The sequence below is a fragment of the Podarcis tiliguerta genome (genome assembly GCF_965153285.1).
Source record: "Podarcis tiliguerta genome assembly, chromosome: 17".
NCBI classification, from domain to species: Eukaryota; Metazoa; Chordata; class Lepidosauria; order Squamata; family Lacertidae; genus Podarcis; species Podarcis tiliguerta.
Window position 1 is genome coordinate 3,762,979 of NC_139550.1, and position 25,965 is coordinate 3,788,943.

At 46.2% G+C, this 25,965-nt stretch overlaps 1 protein-coding gene across 1 annotated transcript; it reads left to right on the forward strand.

Annotated features, from left to right (window-relative positions):
• The first annotated feature begins 1,659 nt into the window (after positions 1-1,659).
• Positions 1,660-24,599, forward strand: NOP2 (NOP2 nucleolar protein). The gene is made up of 16 exons (XM_083419932.1): positions 1,660-1,851; positions 4,586-4,631; positions 6,421-6,488; positions 8,361-8,599; positions 10,496-10,539; positions 12,343-12,500; positions 13,923-14,122; positions 16,551-16,640; positions 16,727-16,814; positions 16,946-17,086; positions 18,554-18,693; positions 19,101-19,190; positions 21,415-21,537; positions 22,028-22,125; positions 22,230-22,360; positions 24,041-24,599. Exons 1-16 carry the CDS (start codon positions 1,746-1,748, stop codon positions 24,364-24,366), a joined length of 2,088 nt encoding a protein of 695 aa, XP_083276058.1. The 5' UTR covers positions 1,660-1,745; the 3' UTR covers positions 24,367-24,599.
• The last annotated feature ends 1,366 nt before the right edge of the window (positions 24,600-25,965 follow it).

The window sequence follows — 25,965 nt, forward strand, 5'->3', positions numbered from 1 at the left end:
CTGAGGGCTTAAACTGCTGCCTCAGGTCCGCTCCAGGCCCAGACTCAGCACAAACCCTCATTCTCACATTGCCTTGTGGGCCAACACCTTATTAATTTCTGATGATCGTCTTCCAAAGCAACTACTCTATTCCGAACTTAAAAATGGAAAGCGTAATGCTGGTGGTCAACAAAAGAGGTTTAAAGACTGTCTCAAGGCAAATCTAAAAAAAAAAATGTAGTATAAACACTGACAACTGGGAAACACTGGCCTGCGAGTGCTTCAGTTGGAGAACAGCCTTTACCAAAGGTGTCATGGACTTTGAAGATGCTCAAACTCAGGATGAAAGGGAGAAAACGTGCTAAGAGGAAGGCACGCTTGGCAAATCCACACCATGATCAACTCCTGCCCGGAAACCTATGTCCCCACTGTGGAAGGACGTGTGGATCCAGAATTGGCCTCCACAGTCACTTACGGACTCACTGTTAAAACTGTGTTTATGGAAGACAATCTTATTTGGCTACGAGTGATTGCCAAAGAAGAAGAAGAATTTCATTTATATCCCACCTTTTTCTCCAGGGAGCTCAAGATGTCATACACAATTTTCTTGGTCATCATTTTAACCTACATAACATTGACCCTGCGAGGTAGGATAGCACACCTGGGATAGCTCAGTCGGTACAGCATGAGGCTCTCAGGGGCCTGGGTTCGAGCTTCACGTTGGGCAAAAGATTCCTGCATTGCAGGGGATTTTTTTCCAGGTGAGCCTCGCGGTCCCTTCTAACTACGATTCTATGATTGCGTTAGGCAGGCAGGCAGTGGCTTCCCAAGGTCATGGCCGAGTGAGGGATGTGAGCCCTGGTCTCGTCCGACATTGATCACACTTTGTCTTCCAAGATAAAATCATAGAATCATAGAATCATAGAGTTGGAAGAGACCACAAGGGCCATCGAGTCCAACCCCCTGCCAAGCAGGAAACACCATCAGAGCACTCCTGACATATGGTTGTCAAGCCTCTGCTTAAAGACCTCCAAAGAAGGAGACTCCGCCACACTCCTTGGCAGCAAATTCCACTGCCGAACAGCTCTTACTGTCAGGAAGTTCTTCCTAATGTTTAGGTGGAATCTTCTTTCTTGTAGTTTGGATCCATTGCTCCGTGTCCGCTTCTCTGGAGCAGCAGAAAACAACCTTTCTCCCTCCTCTATATGACATCCTTTTATATATTTGAACATGGCTATCATATCCCCCCTTAACCTCCTCTTCTCCAGGCTAAACATGCCCAGCTCCCTTAGCCGAACCTCATAAGGCATCGTTTCCAGGCCTTTGACCATTTTGGTTGCCCTCCTCTGGACACGTTCCAGTTTGTCAGTGTCCTTCTGACAAAAAGTGCATGTTTCCCCATGAATGAAAACCTGCGCTTGTAGCAACAGCTGCACTTTCCTGAGTTACGCGCTGCCGCCCCCAGGAACAATCAAGGACATGATAGAAAATGAAATGAAATCCTGGTTTTTCTCCACTGGGTTCCACGGGCAGCTCTCACTTCCGCCTCGCGGGAGGGAAGGAAAGGGAAAGTCCGCCTCCCGAAAGCCCACCCACTTGGCCGCGAATGCTGAATGAAACAAAGGCTCAGCCGGCTGGCGAGGCTGGCCAATCAGCGCCCGCCGACCGGCCGGAAGGAAGGAAGTGCGCGCGGCTGAGCCTGGGAAAAGGGGGCAGCCCACGTGCAGGAAGCCCAGCTCGCCTGGCCGAGGAAGAGGGAAGCAGCCATGGGGCGCAAGCTGGACCCGACCCGCAAGGTGAAGCGAGGCCCGGGGCGCAAGGCGCGCAAGCAGCGCGGAGCCGAGGAGGAGATCGCTCGTTTCCTGCCCCCTGGTAAAATTGCGACACACTTTGGGTTCGGCCCTGCGGGGTGGATCGTGGGCAGAGTGTCGGCGCGGGTGGATCGACACCGGAGAGGGCACGTGCTGTAGAAACCTCAGTCCGCGTGCATTTTGGATCGCGCGAAGAAAGCGCGCATTTGTTGTCTGTATAGCGGGGGATCTGGGATTAAGCTGTCCGGTCGGCCTGCGAAAGCAGGATGCCGCGCATCGACGGGCCGTCGATCCTATGATATAGAATCATAGGCTTTCAGAGTTGGTAGGGACCGCGAGGATCACCCAGCGTTTCTCAAACGTGAGTCGCCAGCTGTTGTTGGACTACAACTCCCATCAACCCCAGCAAGCAGGACCAGCGGTCAGGGATGGCGGGAGTTGTAGTCCAACAACAGCTGGCGACCCACGTTTAAGAAATACAATGGTACCTCGGGTTACATACGCTTCAGGTTACATACACTTCAGGTTACAGACTCCACTAACCCAGAAATAGTGCTTCAGGTTAAGAACTTTGCTTCAAGATGAGAACAGAAATCGTGCTCCGGCGGCAGTGGGAGGCCCCATTAGCTAAAGTGGTGCTTCAGGTTAAGAACAGTTTCAGGTTACGAACGGGCCAACGGAACGAATTAAGTACTTAACCCGAGGTACCACTGTACTGATCTTGTCCAATCAACCCTCTTTATTGTGGGAATGTGCACCCGCACGGGGCTCAAACTAACAGCATTATCAGCACCACACTCCAACCAATTGAGCTAAGCAATCCTTATGGTTCTGCCTTGCTTAAGCGCATGAGGACGTCCCTTAGGGCACTGCAGTGGAATTCCGTTAGCTGCTGCAGTGGGTGTACAGTCGTACCTCGGGTTTCAGACGCTTCAGGTTGTGTGATTTTTGGGTTGCGCACTGCGCTGAACACGGAAGTACTGGTTTCGGCGCATGCGCAGAAGCGCTAAATTGCACTTTGTGCATACGCAGAAGCGGCGAATCACATCTGTGCACGTGCGGGTTGCAAACGTGCCTCCCGCACGGATCATGTTCACAACCCAAGCATCCACTGTTTTCTGCCCACCTCTAGTGCGCCAAAGGTGCAGCCCCATGTATGCTTAACCAAAAACAAGCAAGTCCTGTTGGATTTGCTCTGAATTTGCCTCTTAGTTGCGGTGCTTAGGATTGCTCCACACGTGCTAGTTCAACTCTCTTCTTTCTCACAAGATCACTGGTGGCCACTGGCAATCCGCTCTGCCTCCACCCCTGCATCTGCAGTAGGGATGATAGTAGTTTCACTTAACAGGGTTTTTGTTAGGGATCTGAAGGTGTTATTGTTATTGCTACCTGCCCTTCACAAGCAGGGCCCAGTGATGTAAAATTCAGAATTAAAATCAGCTAAACCAGTTCATAGGGATAGGGTGGGTCCTGAAAACACGCGTCTCAGATGTCAGAGGCCAGGGTAAGAGGCATGCTTTTAATTTTTGAAACTTGCATGGTTTCTGTAGGGTATTCCGTGGGTCTTTGCACTCTTGCATTGAAACTGGTGTTTCATGTTGAGTTCAGTGTCTTCTGAGCTGCAGCTCTTGTTTTTAGTATGTATAAGCCTATAACCTGTTTTGCTTCTGGAAAAGGACTTTGTGTAGGCTTTGTTCACAAGACGACTTGTTGGGGGATGGCTGGACTCATCTTGCCTCTTCTGTTGAAATGTTCCCTCCATAGCTTTTCTGACATAGTGTTATAGGGCTGGGTAGCCAATGTGGTCCCTCTGTATGTGGTTGGACTACAGCTTCCATAGCTAGCCACTGACACACATACTTTACATACTGGCTGACATTTCTCCAACCCTTCTTTATTCCTGCTTGTGCCAAACGATGGTTTGGTCTTCTGAGAACGAGCCTTGGCTCTCTTGCTCTCTTGTGCGTTGTCCACTATTTCCTTCTCGTTTTGTTCACACAGGCAAACCATGGTTTGCATTTGTCTGCAAATGTGGGTTGCAAACCAGGGTTTGCAGCAAACCACCATTCCCTATTTTGTTCAGACAGATGAACCATAGTTTACATTTGCTTACCAAGCAGAATCAAACCCTGGTTTGCAACCCGATTTGCAGACCGCACGTATTTTTAGTAGCCAGCTAGGGATTGGTGGGAGAGGGACAGAGAGCTCCATCTCTCCTACAACAGCTGCCTGGCACGTTTCTGCACTGGAGCACAGCAGTTCTCCATCAATTCACCCACTCAGCTGCACACAATTCCTTGTCGTCCATGGCTACCAGGCAAGGGCTTACATACAAGGCTGTCCCAAACCGTGGTTTGGGTTTTATGGAAAGATCTAGGGTTACCAGACATCCCCGTTTGAGAGCTTATTTCACGAATCTGGATTGGAATTGCATCTGGGGAAACCGTAGCAGCTAGCTGTCCTTTCTTGCCCTGTCCCAAGGAGAAATGGGTAAAGAGAGAAGATCAGTGCAGAAAAGCAGCTTTGACTCTTCCTTTGCCCTTTGAGATTCCTGTCCCCTTCTCTTTTCTCTGGATGTTGGTGGCAGTTTCAAAACTCAACAGGCAGAGATCTCTCCCTGGGGGTAATGGCACTGTGGCCCGGCAGCTCTGCCTCCCCGGTTGAGATTTTGTCCTATTTGAAATTACATTAAATGGAGTCAGGAAGCCTTGATGCTTTTTTGGTCTTGCTTGCTATATTGCTATATCAGCCTTCTAATAATTTTAATTGTTCTTTTTCTCCTGCATAACCTCCAGATTCCTCTGACAGTGCAAAGAAGCTTTCCAGTCATGCTCGACGAAGGTTGGTAGCGAAAGCGGTTTTATTCAGAATGATGCTTTGCTTTTATTTTTAAATAACTCAGGAGAACAAATTTTTTTTTATAATATTTTTTATTAAGGTTTTTACATAAAAGAAAAAAAACAAAAGAAAAATACAAAAAGACAAAAACAACAACACAGAAAAAACAAATAAAAACAATTCCATTTTCATAATATTCCTTGCGTTTACTTATTTCCCAGACTTCCCCACACCTCCCCTCACTGTATTCCAGTTCCAATATTTAATCAGCAAATCCCTTCCCTCTGTCTTAACTTAATCTTCAGGAGAACAAAATTTTTGCTGCATTGACACCTGCGGTTATTCTAACCCAATTTCGACATGCTGATTTCATATCTGAAGTTGGTTTTGTTCTGTAAGCTCTGGCTTTTTTGCAATTCATGTTTTTCACTTTTCACCATAATCTTTGTTTTTCACAATGCAAGAATTCAATATTTTATTAAACACATAGCCAAAGTAGTACAATATGAGTATAAATGTAAGTGACTTATATAGCATTGAACATGACATGTATATCTGTGTACAGTTGGAGGTACGCAAAAAAATGGGGAAGAATTTTTTTTCATTTTCTTTTGCATGAGAATTTTTCCACTGTTCTTATATGTTCTTTCAATGCTGATTTAAAATCTGAAATCGATTTTCATGTACATGCTATAGTTATCTTTCAATTTCCGACTTATTTACACATTTTTGTCTACTTGAAGAAGCCATGGTTTGATCTGAAAAATATAAACATTTAGGTTACAAAACTATAAAAATAAATAAAAATTAAGTTTGCAAAACAATAATTACCATGTGGTTAGGGTAGATCAACGTGTCAGTGTCCACTTATCCCCAGTGTAAATACGACGTATCGGCAAAAGTTGTAAATGGCAAGATAACTATAGCATGTACACAAAAATCGATTTCAGATTTGAAATCAGCATTGAAAGAACATATAAGAACAGTTGAAAAATCTCATGCAACAGAAAACGGAAAAAAAAATGTTCCCCAGTTTAATGACTGCCCACCAAGGAGAGAGACTTTAATTCTTTGCTTTTTCCTGTGTTAACTGATTCATTAATGACATCCAGCATTAACTGATTGCATGAACAATATCTATCGACATGGGTTTTATTAATGTTATCTGCTTTCTGAAGAAAATGATGTTAGAATGCACATTGTAAACTAGTGTGCTTGCCACTCATTACTAAGCCATCTTTGAGATTTGCCAGTAATTGTGTGGTTTGTTTTAGGCATGGCTCTCATGGTAGATTTGCTTCCACAAGGCTATGTGGGTTGAATCCTAAGGATTTGATTCTTATACTCAAGCAGTCCAGATTAGAATTAGAAATGGAGAAGCATAATTGGCAACAGGTTGCCAGGCCTTGTGTTTTAATGTTGATTGTAGTGTGTCTGGCTATGGTTAACTCTACTTTTATATTTGATATTCTTAGGAACTAAACAGTTGTGCTAGTAGGAACCAGCACAGAGTCCTGCTATTGCAACAGGATTAAAAAATATATATCTTCTAAATTATACTTGCTGCCATTTTTTAAAATATAGGCACATTCATCTTATTGTATATATTTTTCTTTTCCTCTAGAAAACATGATACTAAAATAACTTGAAAAAAATAAATGTGTCCCTAAATTCTGAAAAAAGTAAATGTGTCCTCTTACTGAATTCTTGGCTAAAACTTTCCTTGGTGTACATTGATTTATTTTGGTCTCTTAGCCATGCTTGCTTTTCGCTCATTCTCGTCTTATTTTAGAGCTGCAAAGAGACGAATCAAATCCACAAAGCCCCAGGCAGATACAGAAGGCCCTGATCTCCAGACAGGTGAGGAGGCATCAAATTCATTTTTGTTCATCACGTTGAAGAGGCTGTTGTTGCTCTTCAGTGCCTAGTTCAGATGGATATAAATAAAGAGGAGTTACAGCAGGCTTCCTCAACCTCGGCCCTCCAGATGTTTTGAGACTACAATTCCCATCACCCCTGACCACTGGTCCTGCTAGCTAGGGATCATGGGAGTTGTAGGCCAAAAACATCTGGAGGGCCAAGTTTGAGGGAGCCTGAGCTACAGGTTGGTGGTTGAGTGTTTCCTTCCTTGTGAAAACCAACAGGGGCGATTCCCTGCAGACATTGGTGTCGATTCCAGCAGGATTTCTGTACTCCCCACAACCTCCCCACACCCTGTTCTTTTATGGGTAGTCTCTTGAGCCTCAGGAACAACTTTTCAAGGTGTGCAATAGACTCCATCTTCATCTGTTCCGCCTCTGCTGGGATTTGGGGATGCTCTCTCTTATAATTCAAAAAGGTAACAGTGTTGGTCCGTATTTGGCAGTAACCCTAGAATTCAGGCACCTTAAAAACCAGCAGATGTATTGTGTCACAAGCTGTCATAGCTAATAGCAAACTTTTGTCAGATGCTAGAAGATTTTGAGTTCAGGGCAGCCTCTTGTCTGCTTCTGATGTCTCAAAGGAAGGAAAAAGACGGAATTCCTTCTTGATTCCACATGCTGTAACAGTCAGGAGATTACAAACAAAAACCCCTCACAATTATGCACCTCTTCCCCCCCCCCAAAAAAAATGTTCTTTATGTATCTTGCTCTGTTTTCAACCCAAAAAAGAAGCACTTATGCCCTAAACTCTCAACCACAGGTTGAAGCTTGCTCTTACTCCCATCTATTAACTGACAAAAGTCCTAGTTGATAGAAGTACAAATTTAAAGTACTTACACCAGATCGATGGCAACTTGTGCTCTGGGAGGTGCACCTGATCTTTGAGCTCAGCTGTTTATTGCTTGCTGCGGCATACGACCGACCTGCCGACATCATCTTTTGCTTCCATTCGTTTTTAATGTGTGACATTTTAATGTATTTTTAATCTTTGTTGGAAGCCACCCAGAGTGGCTGGGGAAACCCAGCCAGATGGGCGAGGTACAAATAATAAATTATTATTATTCTTCTGCAAAAATGTTGTTTTTGTAAACATGGGTTTTTTTTATTCCTTTAAAGACACGGCGCCATATTTTTGTGCTCCAAGTACGTTTCCGAGCACAATTCAAAGTGTTGGTGCTGACCTTTAAAGCCCTAAACGGCCTCGGCCCAGTATACCTGAAGGAGCGTCTCCACCCCCATCCTTCAGCCCGGACACTGAGGTCCAGCTCCGAGGGCCTTCTGGCAGTTCCCTCGCTGCAAGAAGCCAAGTTACAGGGAACCAGGCAGAGGGCCTTCTCGGTAGTGGCACCCACCCTATGGAACGCCCTCCCACCAGTGGTCAAAGAGAAAAATAACTACCAAACTTTTAGAAGACATCTAAAGGCAGCCCTGTTTAGGGAAGCTTTTAATGTTTAATAGGTTATTGTATTTTAGTGTTTGGTTGGAAGCCGCCCAGAGTGGCTGGGGAAACCCAGCCAGATGGCTGGGGTATAAATAATAAATTATTATTATTATTTCTAAGGACTTCAGGTTCTCACATGTCTTTGATTCTTCGCTGTTTTAATCTTGGCGTTTCATATTTTGCATTACCTGTTGGCCTTTCTCTAAAGTGCCTCCATACTTGGTTTGAGTTAGAGGCCTTGAATACTTGGATTTTTCTTGGGAAACCGAAGTATGAAGCACTCTTTAGAACAACTACCACTGCTTCAGAACATTTCTTCTTCAAGACCTGTTCTAAATAGTTCCTTTTGGTCCTTCTTTGGAGCTGCAGAGACGCCTTTGTTGAAGGGCGCAAATGGAAGAGCGGCCGCACAAGATGGCCGCCAGCGTGGCTTCAGCGATGGCAACGCTTCTTGGCTGACTCCTTCGGCCTCAGGAAAAAAGAGACCGAGACCCGAAGAGAGTGATGAAGAGGACAGTGAAGCACTTGATGAGAGCGGCGGAGATGATGGAAGCGAGGAGGAGATGGTGGACGACTACGGAGATCGGTCTTCTGATGACGAAGAGGAGGTAAGGATTCCTCGACCTTCCATTATAAATGGGTCAAAATAATTCTTACGGTTAGGTGGGAAAGAGTTTGCGTTGTATAACTCAGCTGTGACTTGGTAAATCTCCCATCTGAATCTTCAGTCCACCGTGAGGTATTAAAAATAAATGGTAAGTAACTTAAACTGATGGAATATGCGCAGCTTGCAGATCTAATGTATAGAATAAGAGAATGAGAAGAACATTCGTTTAAAGAAGATTGGAGAATGTTTACTGAATATATGGGGGGAATTTTGTACGCTTTGAAACGTTGGCATCATTAAGACAAATTCAACAGTGTAAATAAGTTTTGATGGAAGTAATAATGGAATAATGAATGGTTTACATAAAATAGGCAGGGATTTATGATATGTAAAATGAACCACAGAAAGAGAAGAAGGAAAGTCATTGGTACTTTAAGGTTGCGTAGGTGAATATTCTAAATTGTAAGAGCGAAAGAGAGAGAGTGTAAGTGTCTTTAAAAAGGAAAGGGGGGAAATATTTCAGTAAGAAATGTGCATGTTGTGCTACTTCCCTCACCCTTGCGACTGCAGGGATGCTTGTGGCATTGCAAGTAGGTGAATGAGTCATTTGGCTCTTAACCTGCTGCTTTTCTGCTGCAAATAGATTTTTTGCATCGCCTGCAGCTATTGATGCTTCTGGCTCTGCCAGTGAATGTGTTTCCCACCCCCTAGAATTCAGGCAAGGTTATCGTATTTTTCACTCTATAAGACGCACAAGACCACAAGACGCACCTAGTTTTCAGAGGAGAAAAACAAGAAAAAAAATATTCTGAATCTCAGAAGCCAGAACAGCAAGAGGGATCGCTGCGCAGTGAAAGCAGCAATCCCTCTTGCTGTTCTGGCTTCTGGGATAGCTGCGCAGCCTGCATTCGCTCCATAAGACGCACACACATTTCCCCTTACTTTTTAGGAGGGAAAAAGTGAGTCTTATAGAGCAAAAAGTACGGTACCTTCCGTAAAATAATGGACTGAAAAGAATTGCCAGTGCAGGCAGTGGAAAACCTTTCTGCTTATGAAAATCTCTTGTTAGCATACTCCTCCGAAAATCTTCAGTACTTCATCGTTCTTAAAATATTTATACAAATGCTATATATTTATATTAAAAAAAATTTATAGGGGTTTCATTTTCACCCTCTGCATATTGCACCAGTGAGGCTGAGTTGTTGATTTCCGGGGCCAGATGTCAGGCAGCAGTGCTCAAGGCCATGTTAAGGAGGAATGTGTGTATCGTGCCTGGGAGGAAACAAGATCTGCTTTTCTCAGGCAAAGTGTTACTCAAGAGGTACCAGAAGGAAATGTTTGAAAACCAATGAACGACAGTTATCGATAGGTAGAAGAGGATTTACTCTACTCGGCTATTTTGAAGACAGGTTATAACAATGTATAAAAACCATCTTGAAAATGGTAATTGAACAGGTGATGTGTAGGGAGAAGGGGTAAATGTATTTCAGAAGGATAGTTGGAAAAGTTTTTTATTTGGGAGCAGCAAAATGAGGGAGGAAAATAAAGGGGACACCTGGGGTGGGTGGGAAGTCCACTTTTGCATTCGTGTTAATTTGGTGGCAATTTGCTTAAAATTATGGAATATCAATAAAAATAATTGGAAATGAAATATGAATACAAACCAGCATAAACAGATGTGTGAATCTGGAAGATAACAATCCGTGTGTCTACTTACAATGAACAGTGTCGACTTCTCCACTCTGCAATTCCTCTTGTGGATCTGTGTTATTGATGTGTGAGGTGTATATCTGACATCTGATTAAGCTGCTTCTCTCTCTCTCTCTCTCTCTCTCTCTCTCTCTCTCTCTCTCTCTCCTTCTCGTGTGTGTGTCTTTTTTAAAAAATTTAAATTCAGCTCTTGCCTATAGAACAAGCTGCCCAGAAAGAGAAGCTGGACGGGTGAGTAAACCAAGAGATTTAGATTTTGTGGGCCGACGAACCCTTCACCCTTTTAGAGCAGGAATTTGCCAGCGTGTCATTGAACTCCCATCAGCCCTCAGCCAATGTGACTAATTCTCAGGGGCGATAGGAGGTATAGTCTAGCAATATCTGGAAGGCACAAAATGGAGGCCAGTATGGTGCAGTGGTCAGTGTTAGAAACTCAGATGTATAATCTATAAATGCCAATTGGCACCTTAAACCTAGGCTGCAGTCACCACAATGGAATGTCTAGGCACCGTTCCCCACCACCACCACCACACACACCCCATTGGACTTACGATGATGATTCATTCCATTTTTATATCGCTTTATATTTTCAAAAACAAATCTCAAAACGGTTTACAACACATTAGGTAAAAGGTAAAGGGACCCCTGACCATTAGGTCCAGTCATGGCCAACTCTGGGGTTGCGGTGCTCATCTCGTTTTACTGGCCGAGGGAACTAGCGTACAGCTTCCGGGTCATGTGACCAGCATGACTAAGCTGCTTCTGGCAAACCAGAGCAGTGCACGGAAACGCCATTTACCTTCCCGCTGGAGCGGTACCTATTTATCTACTTGCACTTTGTTCAGCGATGAAACTGAAGAGGGCGAGTGATGGAGAGCACGTTCCCTCTGCTCGCCACTCCAAGTCCTGGAACTTCCAAAAGCCACCTTCATTTCTAGAGACTTTGGCAGGAAAGGAAGGGCAAAAATTGAAGGGCTAGTGGCCCTTAAGACTCTTTGACAGAGGCTTGCCTGGGGCCCCATCTGCATTACAGTGGTAAAAGGGACCCCTGACCATTAGGTCTAGTCATGGCCGACTCTGGGGTTACGGCGCTCATCTCACTTTATTGGCCGAGGGAGCCGGCGTACAGCTTCTGGGTCATGTGGCCAGCATGACTAAGCCGCTTCTGGCGAGCCAGAGCAGTGCACGGAAACGCCATTTACCTTCCCACCAGAGTGGTACCTACTTATCTACTTGCACTTTGACGTGCTTTGGTTGGGTGACCTTGGAGCCAGTCACAGCCTCTTAACCTACCTGACAGAGTCGTTGTAGAGATTAACTGAGGAGCGGGGAGAACCATGTACTCCTTGGAGAAGACAGTGGGATATAAGTGCAATAAGTAACCTCTTCTGCATACTTGCTTAAGAAAGCTAGAGGGACCAGCTTGGATGGAGATGTCAGTCGCCAGCACGGGATCCAGAGATCTCCACAGGGTCGCAATTGGACCAGCGCCTGGCTAATTTTCAACACTGGTAGCTGTTAGAGCAGGAGTTAGCAAGGCCTACCTTGCCTGGGCCGGTTCACTGCCGCGGAGCCCCCTCCATAGGCCAAACTGCAGGTGCGCATGATTTCCGGTGTCTGCACCTGCGCAGGCGCGATTTACAGTGCCACGGAAGTGAGTCGCTGTGCTGCACTGGTTTAGCACAGCACAGGGACTCACCGAGCGGGCCGCTTGGTTCGGGAGCAGCTTGGCAGCCGGTAAAACGATCCCTGTGGGCCACTTGTGGCCCACGGGCCTTAGGTTGCTGACCCCTGGGTGAGAGTGTCGGACTAGGGTCTGGAAGGCCAGGGTACAAATCCCCACTCAGTATATGCTCAGTGCCCCTCAGCCTAATCTACCTCACAGGGTTGTTGTGGGGATTAAATGAGGAGGGGAGATCCTTAGCGGAAAAGTGGGGTCTAAAATAAAAGAATGAACCACATTGGCCACCCCTGTATAGGGGAATGCGAGTGGTAAAACTCTCCTGCCGAAATGCTTCCCTTTCTTGGATGCAGCCCGGCCTTCAGCGACGATGACAGTGGCAGTGAGGATGAGACGTCGCCGCGGAAACGGGAGGCAGCGCAGGATCAAAGCAAGGACACAGACCTGCAGCTCAACGTGGACACAGAGGAGAACTTTGTGCTTCCCAGTGGGCAGGAGATAGAAAAAGAAGATATCCTTCCTCTTGGTTGGAGATGGGGGCGCCTCCATGTCTTTGGGGCAAGGGGGGGAGATGTTGCCCTGGGCCGGGCGCCTTCAGTTTCCTTGCACGCCTTTTCCTCTGTGGCCCCTTGGCATGGCAGCGTGTGCTTGCAATGTGGCACGGGAGCTAACCTTTCTCAGGCCAAAGACCACGTTGACCCAGCGCCAAGCAGCGGTTGTCACATGTCAAAGTGGGCATGGCCAATCTTTTTTAAAAAATTAAGGACAGATTTTGGGGGGTCTTGTAGGGCATGTTGCAAAAATCTTTTGGCACCAAGCAGGAGCACTTTGGGTGTGCTCACTTAAAATATGGTTACATTTTTTTAACAGAGAAATTATGGGGGGGGCATTGGCATCATAAATTATTATTATTATTATTATTATTATTATTTATTGAATTGCTATACTGCCCTATTCCCAGAGGTCTCAGGGCAGTTTACAGAACAAAATCAAAATATAAAACCACAAACTATATAATAATTTTTAAAATGGCATCAAAATCTCACAGTGAGAAGTCAGTAAAAGAAAAAATTCCTTATTTTTGTGATCAGTTAAGAATGGTGGGAGGCTTGGAGAACAGCCCCCCAGAAAACCATCGGGTATCACAGCAGGAAACCTTTGAGAGCAGCAAGTTTTTGGGGGGTTTTAAAATTACGGGCCTCACATGCAGGCTAAGCACTCACATTGTAATGGGAACGAGTGTCTGCGAGTGTCTGGGAAATCTCCTGGTTCAGATATCTAGCGCCTTCCCTTTGGTTTGAAACTTTTCGTTCGCAGTAAAGGAGTGGTACCGTATTTTTCACTCTACAAGACGCACCTAGTTTTTGGAGGAGAAAAACAAGAAGAAAAAAATTCTGAATCTCAGAAGCCAGAACAGCAAGAGGGATCGCTGCGCAGTGAAAGCAGCAATCCCTCTTGCTGTTCTGGCTTCTGGGATAGCTGCGCAGCCTGCATTCGCTCCATAAGACGCACACACATTTCCCCTTACTTTTTAGGAGGGAAAAAGTGAGTCTTATAGAGCAAAAAATAGGGTAATTCCGGCTTGCTTTTACAGGGCTGTTTCAAGGAATGCCAACATGTGTGCAGGTCCTTGAATTCTTAGCTGCTCCAAAGTGTTGCGAGAATCCACTTTTCCACTCCAGAGTATACAGTATGGGATCAGTACTGTGTAAATGTAGCATTTCTGTATGTAAAGGCGTGTCTTTGTAATATCTTGGCTTAAGTTGTCTGTTTCTGCTTCTTTATGGTACACTGCTTGGAGATGTTTTTAATATATTAAGCAATCTAGAAATTAAATCATCAAATCAGAAATCAGGTGGGCCCCCTGGGTGGTCTGACGTGGGATCAGGCCTCAATCCCAGCCTCTGCCGTTGCTCCTTAACATCCTAATCACCTGCGCAGCCCCCTGACCTGCAGCTCATTCACCAGCGCATCAAGGACAACATAGAGGTGCTTCAGGATTTCAGTGCGAAGCGAGAGGAGGGCCACTCGCGGCAGGAATATCTCGCCCTTCTGCGCCGGGACCTTGCTGTTTACTACTCTTACAGCGACTTCCTGATCGAGAAGTTGATGGAGCTTTTCCCAGTCTCCGAGGTACTTTCCATTATTGTTATCCTAACCAGTTTTCTGCCTGGATAATTTCTTTCTAGGGATGTGGGTGACACTCCTGTGGGTTAAACCACAGAGCCTAGGACTTGCTGATCAGAAGGTCGGTGGTTCGAATCCCTGCGACGGGGTGAGCTCCCGTTGCTCGGTCCCTGCTCCTGCCAACCTAGGAGTTCGAAAGCACGTCAAAGTGCAAGTACATAAATAGGTACTGTTCCGGCGGGAAGGTAAACGGCGTTTCCGTGCGCTGCTCTGGTCTGCCAGAAGCGGCTTAGTCATGCTGGCCACATGACCCAGAAGCTGTACGCCGGCTCCCTCGGCCAATAAAGCAAGATGAGCGCCGCAACCCCAGAGTCAGTCATGACTGGACCTAATGGTCAGGGGTCCCTTTACCTTTAATTTATTTCTGGGGATAACCCAGTTTTGGAGCCCATATGATGTTGGGTTCCAGCTTCTTCCAGACCCAAGGCAGCATGGCCCAATGGTCAGAGTGATAGGGGGCCAGGTCAGGGAAGGTTGCACTGAACTGTGGTTAAGTAGCACGACACCTGAATTTGATCCTTGATGGCAAGGCTGAATTGTTTAGGCAAGTAGCTTCGAAACATTCTCATGGCTGTTCCACTGTCTGAAGTCTGTATTCACTGCTGAGAAGACTTAAAGCTTGCAGGATCTATTTCCCCCCCCCTAACTAACTAACTAAAACCTCCAAGGTCCACTGACTGGCAGTTTGTGGGTAGGGGAATAAGGTACAAGTTGAGTGTGAAAGGAGAATGGGAGAAGAAACTACATGAGATGAGAAAAAATAATTTTGAGAGCGTAAAAGGAGAAGATACTACAGGAGAGGGCTAAAACAACTTTTGAGAGGCCTGTGGGAGTGGGGAGGAGCAAATATAAAAGTAAAAGCCACCTTCACTTAGAGGCACCAGGATTTGCCTGAAAGTGGGGAGGGGGGAGGCTGAATCACAATACATCTAGTTCCCAACCTTGGGCCTCCAGCTGTTTTTGAACTACAATTCCCATCATCCCTGACCACTGGTCTTGCTAGCTGAGGATTATGGGAGTTGTAGTCCAAAAACAGCTGGAGGCCCAAGGTTGGGAAATGCTGCTCTAGAGTACATGTAGCTTGAAAAAAGGTGAGCTGTGGAACTCATTACCTCAAGGGAAAAGCGGTGACAAATAATTTAGCCATTTCCAAAGATGGATTAGAAAATTATGTCAGTAACTGCCAAGTGATTATGCCAAACACTCTCTTCATCGGCCATCATCTTGTTACTGGCTGTATTCTTTCACCATCGTTTTGCTACTGGTGGGCCAAAAGTTTTCAGAAGCCCTATTTGAGCCCTTGGGACAATATGTTTGAGAATGAGGTGGTGCTGTTACATTTACAGTGGCACCTCAGGTTACAAACACTTCGGGTTACAGACTCTGCTAACCCAGAAATAGGACCTCGGGTTAAGAACCTTGCCCCAGGATGAGAACAGAAATTGCGCGGCAGCGGTGGGAGGCCCCATTAGCTAAAGTGGTACCTCAGGTTAAGAACAGTTTTGGGTTAAGGACAGACCTCCGGAACGAATTAAGTTTGTAACCAGAGGTACCACTGTATAGCCTACCTTCCCTCGAAGGAGCTCAAGGTTCATCCCATTTCGTCCTCACAACAGACCTGCGAGGAGAAGGTCGGGCCGAGAGGCAGTGACTAGTCCCAAATCACCCAGTGAGATTAGTGAGCTTCATGGCTAAGTAAGAGATTTGAACCCTGGTCTCCAACACCCTGACCACTAAAACAGAACACTGTACATCTTTTCACTTTGATTGGCCTGCCTTCTCAGGCAATAGGGCTTAGTTGGCAGGTGATGTAAGACAGAGCAAAGAAATAAAGATTATTATTTTTTTAAAAAGAAATATTTTCCCACACACAACTCTATGGCATTCATTGCCTCAAGATGTGGTGACAGCCACTCTCTTAACTTTCTTTCTTTTTTAATACCAATTTATGGAGAATAAATAAGTCTATTTTCTTTCTCCTCCTGTGACGAGGCTGCATTTTAGTATTTTAATCTTTCAATGTTTTAATGTTGTATTTTAATCTTGTTTTTAAGTTGTATTCATTCAACTTGTTTTTATTATTGCTTGTTAGCCGCCCTGAGCCCGGCCTTGGCTGGGAAAGACAGGGTATAAATAAAAATTATTATTATTATTATTATTATTATTATTAGCTTCTAGTCACAATGGTTTGATAGAACTTCCAAAGCCAGTGGCAGCAGTACCAATCCTGGGGAGCAAATGGTGTTTCACGCCTGTCCCACTTGTGGGATTTTTCTCACAGGCCCCTGGTTAGCCCCTCTCAGAATACGACTTCTCATAGGTGGCTCTCATGCCTTGTTTTGGTCTTTCTGTCTCCACCCCTTCCCACATTTAGCTGGTTGATTTCTTGGAGTCCAACGAGGTTCCTCGGCCGGTAACCCTTCGCACCAACACGCTGAAGACACGGCGGCGCGACCTGGCTCAGGTGTGTAGCTGGCGGAGAGCCCCCCACCCTCAGGTGAACCCTGGTGGACAAAACCTCACTCTGCTTCTTTCCCCTTCATCCCACAGGCTCTGATAAACCGTGGGGTGAATCTTGACCCCTTAGGAAAGTGGTCCAAAACTGGTCTTGTTGTGTACGACTCCTCTGTGCCTATAGGTGAGTAGAAGGCTGTGTTAGCTTTCTCTTCACACACACACACACACCCCTCCAAAAAAACAACAACAGCACTGCCACATTTCTCAGCAGCTGGTTTCTCATGGCTTTGCATCTTCTCCCTTCGCTACCAGGCGCCACCCCAGAATACTTGGCCGGCCAGTACATGCTGCAAGGAGCCTGCAGCCTTCTGCCCGTCATGGCTCTGGCCCCCCAGGAGAACGAGCGCGTCTTGGACATGTGCTGTGCCCCAGGAGGCAAGACCAGCTACATAGGTACTGGTGGAGGATTGGGACCGGACGGGGTGGGGGGAGAGAGGGGTCTGTCCTGCCATCTTGTTGCCTCCCAATGGACCACAAGCACAAGAGTGCTGTTCTTCTCTGCCAGCTAAGAGGCCGTCTCGCTGAAGGAAACGTCAGCTGGAGCCTGGGCTTGGGGGAAACTAGGCCACAACACAGCAGAACCTCAACTGGGCTCTTTGGGAGCCCCCCACCAACATTTTTCCACTGAGGGGAGAGGTGATCTATTTCTACTTAGATGCACCAGGGCTAAATCGGACCCTGAGATCATCCTCTGAGACTCTTCTTCATTTGCTTCCTCCACGAGAGGTCCTGATGGTGGCAGCACAAGGATGGGCCTTTTCTGCAGTGCTCCCCATTTGTGACATGCTTTCCCCAGGAAGTCTCGCCTGGTGCCTTCATACATCTTTAGGCACCAGGCAAAAACATTCCTTTTCAACCAGGCCTTGGGCTGACTGGCATCCGATGTCCTTTTAAATGTGTTGTGGGAAGGGGGGACTATTGGTTTTGGTTTTGTTCTTATTTTTTATTATATATTTTTGTCTTTTTTATATTGTCTTTTTTTGTTGTTGTTGTGAACCACCTTGAGCTCTACGAAAGAGGGGCGGTATACAAATTTAATAAATAAATAAATACTAAGTCCTAAGAGAGCGAGTGTGGTGTAGTAGTTAAGAGCGGTAGACTCGTAATCTGGTGAACCGGGTTCGCGTCTCCGCTCCTCCACATGCAGCTGCTGGGTGACCTTGGGCCAGTCACACTTCTCTGAAGTCTCTCAGCCCCACTCACCTCACAGAGTGTTTGTCGTGGGGGAGGAAGGGAAAGGAGAATGTTAGCCGCTTTGAGACTCCTTAGGGTAGTGATAAAGCGGGATATCAAATCCAAACTCTTTTTCTTCTTGTGCTGATGTCTGATGCCATGGCTGTGTCCCAAGAGAAACCTGCTGCAAGTTGACCTGTGTTTTTGGAGAAACTAATCCCACCTGCTCACCTTTGCTGTGTTTTGGGGTCACTGGGAGATGACAAGAATGGCTCCTTTGACAATTTTGAGCTTATCTGCAGACTCTTCTACAGGGGCCTGCAATTTGCCCTACTTCTTGTTTTCCTGAGTTGTCGATTTGGGAATTTAGCTGCTTGTGGGATGCAATTCATATTCCTTTTTCAGCTGACCATCTAGCTTTAGGGTAAGAGATTGCAATAAGAGAGGGAGTAGAAGTTGCCTCCCATTCTTAGTGCTCAAGGGAGTCATTCTCCAAAGACCTTGTGTCTCCTCCTAGTGGAGGGGTGCCCAGAAAATCCACATGTAAGCCCAAACTTTGATAGGTACAGAGCTGCCTAAGGAGAGAGGGCCTCAAGGACAAGATGTATGGGAGAAATTTTTTCAGGGCTGGAGGTAGACCTGCTATTTCTTTGCAAGCGCTAACCCATTTGCATTCTGCTTTGGCAGCCCAGCTGATGAAGAACACAGGTGTGATTCTGGCCAATGACAGCAATGCCGAGCGTCTGCGCAGTGTGGTGGGCAATCTGCACCGCTTGGGAGTCACAAACGCTGTTGTGAGCAACTGTGACGGGCGCCAGTTCCCCAAGGTATATATGGTTGCGCAGGAGGTGGGTTGAGGGCATTGGGATTTGTTTTGTTTTTTGATGGCTCTGACCTTTCTTGACCCAGTGGATCCCTGGCGGGGAGGGTCCACTTTGTGAGGAAGCGGGTACAGATGCTGTCTTGGGGCAGGATTCCACCGGTGCAGACAGAGACGAGGCAAGAGTGACAGTCCCTCAAGTCCAGTTGTCTGCCACCTCCTTTCTGTGCTGGGCGGAGAAGGAATCCCCGAGTGATGTGGATTGGGCAGGGACAGTTGCCGCTGTTGTTTCTTCTGCTGACCTGGAAGGTTTTAAGATACCCACTTGGTCTCCAGGCGGCCAGCCCAAGAGAGGGAGAGACCGTGTAGAACTGAGGCAGAAACGTTCTCCTGAATGCATTTTTCTTTCCCAAGGTATTAGGTGGCTTTGACAGGGTCCTGCTTGATGCTCCATGCAGTGGAACGGGTGTTATTGCAAAAGACCCCACGGTTAAAACCAATAAGGTGAGTTGGGCCTTAATCGCTGCAGTGGGGCATTGGGAGGGGTCTGTCAGGAGCTCGTCCTACACTCGAATAGGACCCTGGCAGAGACACATTCCCGACTGGCATGTTCCCTCCCTCCTGGTCGATCATTTGGGAGCTTTGAAAGCCTTCTTCTGCCCGAACATCACACCGACCGATGCCAACAGACATCGGCACACTTTGGGATCCGCAGGGTCCTTGCAGTTTGCGTGACAGACCTCAGCAACTCAGCATTTTGGCTAATCTACATTATTTACATATCAACGCACACGGAGCACTGCAACATGGCTCCCTCTCTCTCTAGCATCAGACAGCAAAGAAAGGACAAAGGACAATAGTCCCACTTCACGGCACACAGTAACACAAACATCCTGTCCCCGTCACTTCCCACTCTGTGGAGCAAAACATACACCGTCATGTGATAGACAACAATCCCATGACTGCAATCATGGAGCAGGAATTCTAACGGGGTCTTCATCTGTGTGCAGAAAAAGAGGGACTTGGAGCTGCACATCTGCTTCATTTTATTTCTTACCAAAACCTCTTTGAGGATATTTGGGGGGAAGTGAGAGAGGTGTGTTGATGGCAACAATTATACCACAGATTACTAAAGGTACAAGAAGTGCAAGAGGATGCCAGCGTGCTTGGTGAATAACGTCAAGGAAGCAAAAACGAGGCAAGAAGGCCTTTGTTTTTAAAAGGGTGGCAGTGTCGCCCAAACGAGAATGAAATTAAGCACAAGCTCTGGCAAAACAAATGTTATGGCGACAACCAGGCAGGCAGCCAACATTTTGATCAGTGTATAGCTAAGTGAAAGGATTATAGCACGAGATGAGGGAGTTTACAGAGAAGCTGAATTGATTATTTCTGCCTGTCTACACTTCAAAAGATGCTTGACAGTTGCCACACCTGAACCAGTTTTGTGGGGAGGGAACCTGAAGAACGAAGTCAAACAGAATGCAGTTTTAGGGCTAATGGGCATATTCTTAAAACTTAACCAGTTGCCAGGACCCAGGTGGCTTAAACCTAATAGTTTTTGAAAGAACTCAAGATGTACATCGTAATGACACAAGAAGACGCTTATACCCAATCACAGCGTTGGTGTGGTCTTTGCCAGAGGCTCTCCTAGGCCTGAGGCCTGCTGACTAAGATTCTTCTAGCGCCTGAACCCTCTGAAGCATTCTGCATGCCAAGCATGAGTTCTGGCACTTGAGGCCCCTCCCCAAACTCTGGATTAAGGAGTGACAGAAAGTGCCGTCTAATCTCACCTCTGCCATGAATTTGCTGGGTTGCATTCAGCAAGTCGTGCCTCATCCTTAGCACCTCAGCGCCACCTACAAATGAGAATCACAGCGGTAGGAGGTTTCTGCAAGGGCTGTTGGGAAATGTAAAAAAATTGGTGGGAAGTGGGTGTTCCTCTTTTTATGTATGTGTATATATATATATATATATATATATATATATATATATATATATTTTAAGATTTTTACAAAAGAAAAAAGAAAAGAAAAATACAAAAATAGAAAACAATTAAAAACAATTGATCTTTCATAACTTATCTTGCATTTGCTTGTTTCCCGGAGCTCCCCACACTTCCCCTCTTTGTATTCCAGTTCAGTTTATTTATTCAGCAAATCCTTTCCCTCTTTACCTCTGTCCTTATCTTTGATCTTAATATATCATAACTTTAAATTTTCACCTGTTAACAATCCGTTTTTACCTATTCCTTCATGACATTATTACTAAAAACCACTTAACCTCAATCCAACATCATTCTAACATTCATTAATTTTGTAATATTTCTGTAAATAGTCTTTAAATTTCTTCCAATCTTCTTCCACCAACTCTTCTCCCTGGTCTTGGATTCTGCCAGTCATTTCCGCCAGTTCCATATAGTCCATCACCTTCATCTGCCATTCTTCCAGGGTGGGTAGATCTTGTGTCTTCCAATACTTTGCAATAAGTATTCTTGCTGCTGTTGTAGCATACATAAAGAAAGTTCTGTCCTCCTTTAACACAGGAAATGGGTGTCCCTCTTAGGTCCATTGGAGAGTCCAATTCCCACCTTGACAATTGGGACTGGTGGGAATCTGAGTTCAGCACCATCTTCAGAGCCTCAGATGCCCAATCCGTGGTATAAACAATGTGCTGCTACACGAACATTTCATCTCACTATTACCAATGTGCGTCTGCCTTGCTCTTTCAGGATGAGAAGGACATTTTGCGCTGTGCGCACCTGCAGAAGGAACTGCTGCTCAGCGCTATTGACTCGGTTAATGCCGCCTCAGAAACGGGGGGCTACATTGTGTATTGCACGTGTTCAGTCATGGTGAGTCTTCTTCCCCCTGTTTAGTCTTCGCTGCCCCAGGCAATGGAGCACCTCTTCCCAGTAGGAAGCTTTAAGGACGCAGGTGGCACTGTCGTCTAAACCCCTGAGCCTCTTGGGCTTGCTAATCAGAAAGTTGAATGTTCGAATCCCCGCAACTGAGCTCCCGTTGCTCTGTCCCAGCTCCTGCCAGCCTAGCAGTTCAAAAGCATGCCAGTGCAAGTAGATAAATAGGTACCACTTTGGCGGGAAGGTAAATGGCGTTTCTGTGCACTCTGGTTCCTGTCACGGTGTCCTGTTGTGCCAGAAGCAGTTTAGTCATGCTGGCCACATGACCCGGAAAGCTGTCTGCGGACAAATGCCAGCTCCCTCAACCTGAAAGCGAGATGAGCGCCGCAACCCCATAGTCGCCTTTGACTGGACTTAACTGTCCAGGGGTCCTTTACCTTTACGTTTTCAAGGAATCTGACTGTCCATTGTCTGTGTTTGACAGGTGGAGGAAAACGAGTGGGTGGTTGATTATGCCCTGAAGAAACGCAATGTCCGCCTGGTGCCGACAGGCCTGGACTTTGGCAAGGAAGGATTTACCAGGTGTGTCTCTCTAATCCTAAAGCTGGAATGCAAGAGCAGCTCGTGATTCTCATTGCTCTCGGCAACTCACAACGTGCAATCTTTGTGTTCCCCTTGACGCTCAGGTTTAGGGAGCGCCGTTTCCACCCCACCTTGAAATCCACTCGCCGCTTCTACCCTCACACCCACAACATGGACGGGTTCTTTGTCGCCAAGCTGAAGAAGTTCTCCAACGCCATTCCCAAGCCTCCAAAAGGTAACGGGCTGGAGGGTTTGCCTCATCAGCAACCTTTGTTTTCTTGCCAAACAAACGCTTTGGCTTGGAATCAACTTGATCCGCTCTCTCCTTTTTCCTTTCTCCTTCCCCTATTTGGGGACTTCCCTGGCTTTTTTTTCTGGCCCATGTAGGACCAGTCTGGATAGTTGGCCTTGGTGAAGATTTGACATTTTCATCCCCAAAAAGGTTTTTTTTTTTTGAGTTTCTACTGAAATGAGGCTGCATTTTAATGTTGTATTTTAATCTTGTTTTCAAGTTGTATTTTAATCAATTGTTTTATATCTGGTGTTAGCCACCCTGAGCCCGGTCTTGGCTGGGGAGGGCAGGGTATAAATAATTTTTTTAAATTATTATTATTGTTATTATTCTATCCCACAATTCTGTTTCCTGGAAACAGTTTCTTGGCTGCCAGTTATGGAATTTTGCTGAACTGTTCACTGCAACACTCTGATCCTGTTGAGCTTTAGTAGAGCGGTAATACTTTTGTTTTGAAGCGGTGGGGTTGTGGCATCTAGCATATATTTTTAGGTTTTTGGTTCTGCTTTAAATATAACCTGGAACAGAGAGAGAAAAATGTGAACAGTGAGTGATGGTGCTTGTGGAAGACGTTCTTATTTTCCCAGCAGCCTGTTTTTGCTCTTAATTGGTCTGTGTCTTTTGGTTGGGTAGGATGTATCCTTTTTTAGGTTATTGCAGGATGAGCATTTTTAGTTAATGATGGTTTTTTATGTGTTTTAGTTTGGTATCGTAGGCTTGTTTCTCAGGAAGGAAGGAAGGAAGGAAGGAAGGAACAGCCGAAATACATTCCAGACTTTGTGCTCTATCAGCGTTTTGCAGTATTTAGCTGCTGATATATCACAATGTTGAGAACCCGATATCGCCCAGCCCAGCCCTGATACATTCTGTATACACCAAGCAGCATACGTCACTTCACCTGACCAGATCATCATCATCATCATTTATTACTTATACCCCGCCCATCTGGTTGGGTTTCCCCAGCCACTCTAGGCAGCTCCCAACCCCAATATTAAAAACACAATACAGCTTTAAACATTAAAAACTTCCCTAAACAGGGCTGCCTTCAGGTGTCTTTTAAACATAAGATAGTTGCTTATTGCCTTGACATCTGATGGGAGGGCGTTCCACAGGGCAGGTGCCACCACCAAGAAGGCCCTCCGCCTGGTTCCCTGTAACCTCACTTCTCGCAGTGAGGGAACCGCCAGGAGGCCCTCGGTGCTGGACCTCAGTGTCTGGGCCAGAACGATGGTGGTGGAGACGCTCCTTCAGGTATACAGGACCGATGAGGGCATAAGTGGCAAACACCCAAATCTTACAGATAGTTCCCCTTTCTGGGCTCAGAGCCCATTACCCCAAGCCCACAGATAAGGATAATGTCAAAGCAAGCCTATTAGCTTATAGCAAAGCAAGTGAATAAAAACATACATGAGCTCATTGCTGCAACAACTACCAATTAACTGGGGGGGGGGGGGTATCTTGCCTACCAAGATGGCATTTGCGGAGCTTCCAGAACCTTGGGTTCAACACAATGCTCTCCCTTTTCTTTGTGGTCTTTGGCTTGTTCCCACCCTGCTCTCTCTTTCCCTGCTTGCTCCAGTGTTGCTGCCATTGTTCTGGTCTAACGCTTGCTTCTGTTTCCAGACGAAGAGCCGAGTGGGGAGCCAGCCGTGCAAACAGCAAAAGAGGGATCTGTTGCAGCACCAGCTGAGCCGCCGGCTAAAGCGGGGAAACGCGTCGAGTCAAAGGCCGTTAAGAAGCAGCCTGCAAAACAGGGACTTTCTGCCAAGGCGCAGCCTGCGAAAGGAGAGTTGAAAGGGGATGAGCAGAAGAAGAAGCTTTTGGTCTCACGGCAAGGCTCCTTCCAGAAGCGGTCCAGGCCCTTGAAGGCTGCTCGGCCCTCTCCGGGAGGTGCGAAAGCTCGGCCAACCCCCAGCAAGAAGCGCAAGGTGCACCGAAACCATCAATAGGGAGGAAATTGCATTGCTTGGTGCTTTTCTGACAGCTGCCAGACAATGCTAGTAAGACTGGCGGGAGATCCTCCCCAAGGCACTTTGCCCTGGCAAGACCTGTGCCTGGTTGGCGTTCGGGCACTCTCCTCTGCACACTGGGGCTTACGTAAAATATTTAATTTTCTTTTAGCCCTCTTAGAAGGGCAGAAACTGTCTGAATTTGTCAGTCATTAAAAGATTTTCTACCTGGCCGTGTGGCATGTCGGGTGTAGGATTTTATTTCAAGTCTCAGTATGGTTTTTATTTTCATTTTTTTCCACAGCTGAAAGTAAATACAGTTGGATCTAAACTAAAAGGGGGAAGGGAATTTGGTGGGGGAAGGAGACAGTGGGGAGAAACAGAGAGTGGCAAGGAATAGGCTCTGGCAGAGCCCACTGGGCATAAACATCATTCAAACAAGCACGGATCCCAAATCTTGGAGTGCTTATTCTTTTTGTGCTTCCTGGTGACGGTAGCCTTTTCGTATGTTGTAAGAATAGGCACGTCTTCTAACTACTGAGCTGTTATGGGGAGGAATACTCCCCTTCCAGTGTTGCAACACCTGTCTTTTGACCAATAGGGCAAACAAAAGTCCAGTTACGTATTTTTCGCTCTATAAGACTCACCAGACCACAAGACACACCTAGTTTTTGGAGGAGGAAAACAAGAAAAAAAATATTCTGAATCTCAGAAGCCAGAACAGCAAGAGGGATCGCTGCGCAGTGAAAGCAGCAATCCCTCTTGCTGTTCTGGATTCTGGGATAGCTGCGCAGCCTGCATTCGCTCCATAAGACGCACACACATTTCCCCCTTACTTTTTAGGAGGGAAAAAGTGAGTCTTATAGAGCAAAAAATATGGTACATTGCCCCTTCTTCAAGGCTCACAGAGTTGTGCTGTAATGGAGCACCTGAGAATTTTCAGTCTGCCCCCCACTTGTCCGTCACTAAGTGATTGAAGATCCGAGCCAAACCTTACAGAGGCCAAAGAAGTTTGCGACTGCTTCAAGTATATAGGGAAGTCCAGCTCTCTGATCTAGACCTCCCGTGGGTCATTCACTTGAGATTTGCCATTGCCCAGTGGGGTCTTGTAGAGGGTGGGTTTTGTATAGTTCACAAAGGCCATCAGGTCCTCCCGCCCTGGGTTCCAGAGGGGCTTGCTTGGAAGTAGAGATGGGTGATGTAGAGGGGGGCACCCCACAGCACCTAGCTCAATCTGGGTAACCCATTCATTTTCATCACATGAACCTTGCCAGACTCGGAGGAGTGTCCACTGTTCCAAGTTGGACTGTGTTTTCTTGATAATATGTGTTAAGGATCCAGTTGTCCAGTGCTACCAGAATCCTTGGGAACGAGAATTCCCAGATAAGTTAGTTCAGTGGGACACAATTGGAAATTCTTATAATGAAAATGGATGGGCAGCACATCATCAAGAAGCACAAATTCTGATTTAAATCAGCTGACACTTCTTGTTGGCATCTGTCTGTCTCAAGAGATGATGGCAGGCAACTCGGGGGGGGGGGTGAAGTCAAACCACTGTTAGCTGCACAGAGTGTGTATCGAAGTTGTGGGCTGCTAAAA